This window comes from Erithacus rubecula, assembly GCF_903797595.1.
Source record: "Erithacus rubecula genome assembly, contig: scaffold_857_arrow_ctg1, whole genome shotgun sequence".
Classification (NCBI taxonomy): Eukaryota; Metazoa; Chordata; class Aves; order Passeriformes; family Muscicapidae; genus Erithacus; species Erithacus rubecula.
Genome location: NW_027635479.1, coordinates 21,515 through 31,219, shown reverse-complemented (window position 1 = coordinate 31,219; position 9,705 = coordinate 21,515). Strand labels below are relative to the sequence as shown.

Genomic DNA, 9,705 nt, shown 5'->3' with positions numbered 1-9,705 from the left:
TTCAGGGCAGGGTGCAGAGGATTTACCAGGGAATCAGAGCCTGAGGGACACACGGGCATTTCCACAGATTGCTGTGGAACCAAATGTACCTGGGATTTCCCATCATCAGGGCAAGCTCATCACATTTGTCCCCTTAAGTTTTGGCACCACAGAGGTCTCAGAATCCCACTGGGGACAGCAGAAATTCTCAGGGTCCCCAGGACAGAGGTCCCCAGGATGTGCCACCTCTGGGACAGGAATCCCCACAGGCGTGGCATCCCCATAACAGGGAGCCCTCTGGAGCAAGACTCCAGGACAAGACCCAGGTGTCAGCAGCCCAGAGGAGCCCTTTTCCCTCCTGGCAGGACCCCTCTGCATGTGCCCCCCACAACAGAATCCACATCCTGGCCTCAGCATGAACAGCCTCTTCCTTCTGCAGCAGGAAAGAGAAAGCAAAAATCTTGGGAGGGCACGGCCAGAGAACCCCATCCCCCACAGCCCCCCAAACACTGTCCCCTTTTCCCTTTCCTGGGATCCCCTACCTGTTACCTGCACAGGTTTTCTCTGGGATGTGTGAGCCAGGAAATGGGAGGATTGCAAAACATCCAGGGGTGGGGCAGAGAGCCAGAACCTCCCAGGACAAGCCTGGGTTGTCCCCTGGCCATGAGCACCCTGTGGGGGCTGTGATGGGCTCTGAGTCAGCCCAAAATCTGAGGCACCCTGGGCAGGAGCTGTGACCCCTGTGCCCACCCAGCCACTGTCCATCCCTGGCACCCCCATTCCCTTCGTCTCTTCTCCCTGGGGACCCCCACCCCAGGTCTCCCATTGGCCTGCACAACCATTGCCTGGATCCCATCCCATGGGCTGCGTCTTCCTCCAGAAACCCCATTCCCAAGGGTCCCTTTTTTCCCCCTGCACCCCCAGCCCTGGGACCCACAATCCCTGGACACACATCCTTGGCTCTCTACAACACCTCAGCCTCCAAATTCTGTCAACATCCTGTCCTCACCATGTCCCTCCATCAACACCATGTCTCACAAGGCCCCCAACCTGCCCCCATCCTGTCCCCACCCTGCCCCCACCAAGGGTCACCTACACATGAGGATGAGACGTGACCTCGCTTCCTGTCCCTTCAGCCGCCAGCCAGGGGACAGGTGGCCCCAACAGCGAGTGACAGCCAGTGCCGATGGCCAGGGACACCAGGATGGCTGGGAAGGTGGCGCTGCTCCTGTGGGGTGAGTGCCCCGGGAACGGGCCTGACGCCCTGGGGATGGGCTCTGGTGAGGTAGAGAGGGGTGGGGAGGGGGCACAGGGGGGCTGTGGGGTCCCCTGAGGTTCCCAAGGCAGCAGAGCCAGTGCATGGGCATGGAGCCTAGTGTGAGCAGAGTGGTGGGGCGGCCGTGTGGGTAGGAACACGGGATCTAGGATGTGGGGTTGGGAACAGGGGGATCGAGGTGTGGGGACAAGGATGTGGACAAAGGAACCTTGGGGCTAGGGCAGCTGTGGGGACAGGGTCAGGGAGACAGGGATGCAGGGACAGGGACAAGGGCCACGTTCCATGCAGATGGGGCATGGGGAGAGGTGCCATGGGAATGGGATCATGGACTCAGGGCCATGGGGATGTGGCTGTGGGGACAGGTGCTGTAGGGCTGGGGGAGGTGACCTGTGCACACATGGAGTGTCCACAGTGTCCCCATGTCCTGCCTCAGCCCAGGGTGACTGAAGGGTTTCTGTCCTCAAAACCTCCATGCTACACCAGTTTTCCTGTGGGGACAGTTTGGGGACAGACACCACACCAGGTTCCCCATGTGCTGCTGTACCAGCAGGGCCACCCCCACCCAGCCCTGTCCCTTCTCCCTTCCAGCCCAGACCCTCGGCCTCGCTGGTGAGTCCTCGGGGGATGCCATGTCCCTGCCCTCCTGTCCCCAGACCCGTGGTTGTCCTGGCAGGCTGGTGTCCCCTGTCACCAGCAGGTGCCCAGAGCACCCAGCTGCTGGTGGAGCCCCCCTGGATGCCAGCAGTGCTGTGGGACCTGGTGACACTGACCTGCCAGGGCTCGGGGACAGCCGGTGCCACCACCTGGTACAAGGATGGGCGGCTCTGGGGGCAGGAGGGACCCAACAGCTTCACTGTCACTGAGAGTGGCACCTACACGTGTGGCAGACCCGACAGTGGGCTCAGCCAACCTGTGATGGTGTCAAATGGTGAGTGGGGACATGAAATGCTCAGGGTGGTTCCCTGATAGGTCTGGGTGGGCTCCACTCCGTGAATGGACGCACATCCCTTGTGTGGTGAGAGCCTGTCCCCTGCACACAGGGACATCTGTGTCATGGGGCTGCTCCTGGTGTCCATGGGACCCTCCCGTGCAGTGGACACTGCACCCAGATGTCCCCAGTGCCATGGGCACCCATTCTGGACCTGTCTTGGGCTCCTCAGTTTGACAGGTCCCTCCTGTCCCACAGACTGGCTTGTGCTGCAGGTGCCAGCACGGGCACTGCTGGAGGGGGACACGGTGACACTGCGCTGCCGGGGCTGGCAGGACAGCCCTGTCATGAGGGTGCGATTTTACAAGGACGACAAGGAGCTGGGGGGCTCCCTCAGGGACACAGAGGTGTCCCTGTCACCCCTGGAGCTGCACAACAGCGGCCACTACTGCTGCGGGGGCTTGGAGCGAACAGGAGCAAAAGTGTCAGCACCGGTGACAGTGACAGTGCACGGTGAGCACCCCCACGGCTGGAACCCCAATTTCCTGACACCCCCAAATCCACTTCTCAGTGGACTCAGAGTCACAGTCCCCACCCCCATCTCCTTCCCAGAGCTCAAGCCTGTCTTGGTGCTGGAGGTTCCCCCTGAGCTCCCCGAGGGGTTCCCCCTCAATCTCAGCTGCCTCAGCACCCCCAGCCCCCTGCGGCCCCCAGCCCCCATCCTGTACCGCTTCTACCGGGACGGGCAGTTGGTGGGGGGCCCGCAGGGGTCCCCGCAGCTCCTGGTGCCCGCCGTGGGGGTCTCCCACTCGGGGAATTACAGCTGCGAGGTGCGCTCCGAGGGGGGGGCCGTGCGGAAGAGCAGCGCCCGGCTCGGCGTCACGGTGCGCAGTGAGTGTGGGGATGGGCACGGGGAGCCCCCACAGCCCCTCCAGGTCTCTCATCCCTGCTCAACCCTCTGTGTGCCACCCTGCCTTCCCAGCTCTCTTCCTGGGTCCCCCCATCAACCTCGCTGGGTCCTGCATCCCCCACCAGGTCCCCACAGTTCTCCCTTGGTGTCCCTCTCCCTCTCTGATGTCCCTCCATTGTCCATGGCCCTGCCATCCCTGTCTGGGTCCCCAAAATCTTTCCTGTGGTTCCTTTCAACCCTCTCCATGTGTCCCCTCTGTGAATGTCCCATCCTTCCCTGGGGTTCCTTCCTTCCCTTTCCAAGCGTCCGCCCCACTTCGTGCCTTTCTACCTCACTGTGATCCTCCCACCCCCTCTCTGATCCTCCCTCTCCCTGAGTCCCTCACTCCTCCCTGCTGTCCCCCACTCCTCCCATGTCCCCAACCCCTCCTGTGTCCCGCTGCAGGGGTCCCACCCTCAGGGGTGTCCACATCTGTGGAGCCCCCCGGGGGACAGGTGGCAGTTGGGGATCGCCTGGTGCTGAGCTGCACGGTGGCCATGGGGACAGGTCCCCTGTCCTTCTCCTGGCACCGGGGGGGCTCGGGGACACTGCTGAGCACTGGCCCCTGCCTGGAGCTGCGGCATGTTGGGCACAATGACAGCGGCCACTACCAGTGTCGGGTCAGCAATGGGGACACTGTGGCCGAGAGTGTCCTCCTGAATGTCACTGTCCTGGGTGAGTGGGGCCCCCAGACTGAAGGTGACACCACCCACAGCATCCCCATCCCCGCCGCACCTGGTGCCAGCCCTGTCTGTGTCACCATAGTGCCCGTGGCCAATGCCACCATCACCCCCAGTCCCCCGGCACTCCAGGTGTGCCCAGGTGACCCCGTGACCCTGCGCTGCTCGGTGCAGGTGGGCTCAGCCCCTGTCACCTTCACCTGGCTGCACAACGGGCACAAGGTGGCCAAGGGTCCCCTCCTGGAGCTTGGGGCCGTCAGTGTGGGACATTCGGGCACCTACCAGTGCGTGGCCACCAACCAGCTGGGACAGGACGGGCACCGCGTGTTCCGGGCACTCAGCCCAGAGCTGGCCCTGGAGGTGACACCACAGGGAACCACTGGACTCACAGGTGACGTCACACGGAATCACTGGAGTGTTCAGGACTCCCGGGGTTCAGGGTGACCCCGTTGTGTCCCTCTGTGTCCCCAGCAGTGGCTGTGAATGTCGGCAGGACCCTCCTGTACCTGCTCCTGCTCCTGGCTGTCATTGGGGGCTGTCACTGGTGGCACCGCCGGGGTGGGTGACCCACACAGAGCTGCCAGGACCCCACGGGCAACTAAAGGACACCAGTGACACCTATGAGAGCGTGCTGTGACACTGGGGACACTGGGAGTCCCCATCCCATGGCTCCTGTGGTTGCCCATCCTGCCCAGGGTGATGACCATGAGTCAGGGGGCTGCATAGGGCACCCAATGCTCCCCTTTCCCCCTCCCAGTGCTCCCAGTACACTCATGGCTCCCCATCTCTCCTCCCAGTGCTTGGGGAACACAGGACTCGTTTCCTCTTATTGGCACCGAAATGCAGCTTTTTGGCTCAACTGGCAGAGATGGTGTTTCTTTGTTCAGCACTGTTGAGCTTTAGGAAGGGGATTCTCCAATTTTGGGCTGCCGCAAAAAACCAGGGGCTGGTGCCCCTCCCCCTGCCAGTGGAGGCACAAAAAGCAAAGGTCCCAAAGGGCAGAGACAAGAACAATTTCCTGCAAACTGCAACGAGAGAACAAAACCAACAGCAACAGCAACAAGGGTCAGAATCCAAAGGGTCACAAAAGGAACCATTTCCAGGGAAAGCCCCAGCAAGGAACAAACCCCAGACAATTCCCCCAGCTCAATTCCTCCACCAGAGGAACCTGGCAGGGCCCTGGATCTTCATTGCTCTGATGGCCACAGCAGCCTTCAGGAGGCTCTGGATTCTTGTGTCACCATTCCCAAACCCCTCCTGTGCCGTGGTCCCCACACCACGATGTCACAAAGGCCCTGGGGGGTTCCAGAGCCTCCCCCTTTTCCAGGGCAGTCAGGATCAGGCCATGGCAGTTGAATTCCCTCTGTCTCCACAACAGCTCTGCCAAAGCCAAGTGATGCCCTTTGGGCTCCCTCAAATCCCCTCTCCTGAGAGAATCGGTGCCAAGGATTCCTGGGGCCTCGGGGCCAGTCCCAAGGGGATGTTTTGGCCATTCCCAGCGTTTAAAACACTCACAAATGGGGGAAAAATTCCTCCCAATGCCCACAAAATCCTCCCCTCTCAGCCTGGGAATTCTGCTCCTCCAATTGTCTCATCCAGGTGCAGAATTCCCCCTGCTCCCAGAGCTTCTCCCATATGGAAAATCAAAGAATTGGGAATTTGGGTCAGCTGGGACAGAGCCAAATCCCAGCCAGGATTTCTTCAAGATGCAATGGCCACAGGCAAGTCCTGACAGCTCCTCACACCCCTTGTGCTTCCAGAGCTGGTAGTAAAACTTTCCTGCAGCTCAGAAATCCCTGGAATTAATCAGTAATTGGACTTAACCAACCCGGAGTGAAGTGCAGTGGTGGGGAGATGTGGAGGGATCCCAGAAAACCAACATCCACACAGGGATTTGAGGCACTATAGTCCAAAAAGATCCACAAAGTTTCACTAATTTTGGTTTTGAGGGGGAAGGTGAGTTTCCACACAGCAGGAATATCAGGAATATTCCCATGGGAAGGTGTTTTCTGCGTCAATGTTACAATTTTGGGTGTCTAAAAGCAGCAGCTGGAGAACACCAGATCCAGGATCTCCCCCCAAATTCCCAGCAAGGGCCATGGGCCCATCTCCCCCCAATCACACTCTCACCAAGGGACCCTCCCCACCTCAGGACACCCCAAACCTCACCACACCCTCAGCAAGGGACCCTCAGCCCCTCAACACCCCAAATTCCCAGCAGGGGCTGGGGATCTCAACTCCTCTCATTAAACCCTCAGCAAGGGACCCCCCAAACCCCACCAAGGGCTCCTCTTCCTGATCCAAATAAATTCATTTAACTGTTAAAGTACCCCTTCGTTCTGATACCCAAAGAGGCTGACCTGGAACAGACACTAGACAGAGTTAAAGGAATAAAATAGAATTTAGTAAGAGTATTACACGGATACACCTTGGGGAGTACAAGAGGCTTCACCCAAGCTGGACTCCAAGTCTTGAGTTTTCACAGTTTTATAACTTTTGGTCCATTTCCATAGGGTTAATTGTCCAATTCCAGTTCCAGGTTATGCAATCCCACCCTCCCACATTGCTCTCATCAATTCACTGCTGTTTGCACTTTTTGTATAAATTATACATTTTGAGGCTGAAGCTGCCACAGTGTCCCTGATCCTGGGGCTGGAAAAGGATTGTTTTGTCTGACTGAACTGTGAGGAGAACCTCCTAACACTTTACATGGAGTTCAGAGTCACACACTAAGGCAGTGCAGAATCTGGAAAATAGGAAAACTAAAATTTAAGGCATCGATTCCGATCCCGGGCACGTGCTGGGGGTGTCCCTCCATGGACACGTTCCATCGGGCACCGCTCCCTCGGCTTTACAGACATCCTGATAGTCACGAGACTGCCCGAACCCCTCCCGAAATCCCTCCGCATTTTGCACACAGTGAGTTCCGTCACTCAGAAGTTTTTTGGATTTTTGTCATTTATGTTTTCCATGGAGTAAGATTGCCACCTTCTGTTCGCTGTTCTGAACTACACAGCGTATTTTGGGGGGCTTGCTTCTATTTTATACGATTCCATCGTTGTTATAAGAATATATTATATTATTGGCTTTTCGCAAATAATAAAATGAATGCTGTATGTATAATGTTGCGAAACTCTGCTGTATAAATCTAGTTTATTTTAGTTCCGCGTGTGCGCGGCTCTGGACTCCATTTCCCAGGGGGCACAGCGCGTCGCTGGGCGTGGCTCAGTGCGTCACTTCCGCCGCGGCTGCGCTGACTCGTCGTTGCGGCGCTGGCGGCGGCAGAGACGGTGAGGGGCGGGCGGCCGGAGCATCTCGGGGCCGTGTCCTCGGGCCTCGGGGCGCTGGGGCGGCGCTGGGAAGGGTCTGTAGGAGAGGCTCGGCCGTGGGTGGAGTGGGCAGGAGCAGCCGGGGCTGCGCGCTGGGGAGCGGCTGCAGCAGGGCAGGGCTGGGGGAAGGAAGGGGCTGCTGGCCCCGCGCTGGGCCGGGCTGGGCAGGCGGGTCCGGGCCGAGCCCACGAGGTTCAGCGAGGCCAAAGGCAGGGGCTGCACCTGCACCGAGACAGCGCCGGGCTGGGAATGGAGGGAGAGCAGCCCTGGGAAGGATTTGGGGCATGGGGTGACAAGAAGCTCAGCGTGCCGTGGCTGAGCTACCGTGCACTGGGGACACAGAAAGCCAACACTGTCCTGGGCACATCCCCAACAGCTGGGGCAGCGTGTGAAGGGGGGATTGTGCCCCTCAGCACAGCGGCTTATCAAGTCACTGCCTCCTAAGAGTAAAATTGCTATTTCCCACATTGTTGTCGGGTTTTTTTGTTTTTCGATTTTTGTTGTTTTTTTTTTTTTTTTTTTGCTAAATGTTTTCATGCTCTTTTTAGAGCACATAATTTGTAAAATTGAATTAACCAATTTGATAGTAATATTCCTTTTTCCTTTTTTATAGTCTGCATATTTTTTCATTAATTAAGGCATATCCTGACATTCTTTTTCTTTGTAAACATTTGGTTGAACTATTAAGATGTATCTTTTCCTGTTAGGAGGGCTTGTTCTTTTATTTCCCTCCTTCTGGTATAACCCCTATTCCTAATGGTGTCTGAAATTTTTTTTTCTCAATATGTTATTATTTATTTCAGGAATTAGTAAGATATTTCTCCTCCATACTTTGGTTTTACTTTTAATTATTGCACCTTTAATTAATGACAGCAACTTCAAATTCCTTTTCCCTTTCTCCTGCCATTTCTACAGTGTTACTACACACATCACATTTTTTTGAACATTTACTACACAAGTTCTTTTTGTTCTAGTATTTACTATAAATTTTAATACTTTCTTTTGTGGGCCTGTTTTCTTAAAGGCTTTAGATGATAGAGCCCATGATCTCCCCATCTTCTTCCAGATGTTCCTCCCGAACTACTCTCAGATCCCTTCCCAGCTGAGGGCACCTCCCTCCACAGTGTATCTTTTCTTCACAGCAGAAACAAGCATTCTCAGCCTGCTCCTGCTACCTTGACTGTGCCAGGGCTTCACCCTTTCCCTTCTCCCCGTCTCTAAAACATGAATGTTTAGGAGTAGTGGGATGGGAGGGACTGTCAGGATGTCTCTGGATTTCAGCTGAACTCTCAGCACTTTGGTACGACATTCTTCCTTTACAGAGGGATTTCCTTTGGGCAGTGGGAGCCGGAGTCACTAAGGGAGCAGTGGCAAGGGCGGGGTTTAGTAACAGACCTGAGAGTGCCCGAGAGAGAGAGGTGGGGGCAGAAGGCAGCACTTGTGGGGAGAGTGGTTGGAGGCGGAGCCCGGCATGGGAACCGCCGAGGAGCCTCCATCAGCACCCAGATCAGTGCACGGCCCGTGCACACGCGGCTGGTGGCGCCTGGGAGGGACAGGGGACAGGCAGAGGAACCGGCGTGGGTTGTGCTGGCACGGGCGGGGAGCCCAGGGCAGCCGGGCCACGGCTGGAGCAACCTGCGAAAAACCCACGGCAGCCTGGATGGAGGCTGGGGCAGGCACCGGGGGAAAAGCTTCGGGTGCCAAGGCTGGGGCAAAAGGGGAACGCAATATTTCTTTCTTTTTTTTTTTTTTTTTTCCTTTTCTGCTCTGTCTCTGGGGTTTTTGATCTTTTAAAAAGTTTTACTTCCAGGGGTTCTGTGTCTCTTGCCCAACATATGGCATTCTCCCCATTCTTTGGATCACTCGATTCTCCTGAATTTACAAATACATTGAAGGGCTGGCAAATCTAAGCCTCCCAGGGCATATCTGCCAGCACTTTTCCTTCTTTCTTCAAACCTATCCTACCTGCTTCTTGTCCCATTTTTCCAGTTCATCCCTGGCCTCTGCCTCTTCTTTCTAACTAATTTCTCTGGTAACTGCAACACACTTGCCCCCCCCCCCCCAGCAAAGAAAACCCTTATTTTTTCTTTGCTTGTTCTCACATTTTTGTTGGACAACCTTGGATGCTCTTCGGAATTTCATCCCTCAATCCAGCAATGTTTTGGGTCCGCTACTTTTGTCCTGTTTCCTAGTAATCCACTACTATGGACTGTGCTAGGAAACCCTTGGCTCCCTTTATATTTTGTATCCCAGTTCTTACATGAACCCTGATTCTTATCTGAACCTTTGGTACCTGGGTTCTTTGGTTTTCTGAAAAAACCTGACCCATTCCTGACTGGTCGGTCCTTCAGTGCCTCTGGCCCCTGACTGTTTAAATAAAATCCCTTTGACAAACGCCCCTGGCCCCTGACTTTATTTTAAATCCCTTCGAGAAGCTCTCCCAGCCCCCATTTTTATTTAGAAGTCCCCTCTTCACTCACTTTGTTCCTTCACCTGCCGCTTGTCTCGTGAGAAGTCAGAACTGAGGTTAGAAGAACTCAGCACTCGCCCCGTAACTGCTGCAT

At 56.2% G+C, this 9,705-nt stretch overlaps 1 protein-coding gene across 1 annotated transcript; it reads left to right on the top strand.

Moving 5' to 3' along the window:
* Positions 1 to 1,157: 1,157 nt before the first annotated feature.
* Positions 1,158 to 4,207, top strand: LOC306816736 (Fc receptor-like protein 2; the record flags this gene model as incomplete). The annotated part of the gene is made up of 5 exons (XM_079333173.1): positions 1,158 to 1,214; positions 1,844 to 1,864; positions 2,442 to 3,074; positions 3,538 to 3,870; positions 3,987 to 4,207. The coding sequence occupies exons 1-5, from the start codon at positions 1,166 to 1,168 to the stop codon at positions 4,205 to 4,207; spliced, it is 1,257 nt and encodes a 418-aa protein (XP_079189299.1). The 5' UTR covers positions 1,158 to 1,165.
* Between the last annotated feature and the right edge of the window lie 5,498 nt (positions 4,208 to 9,705).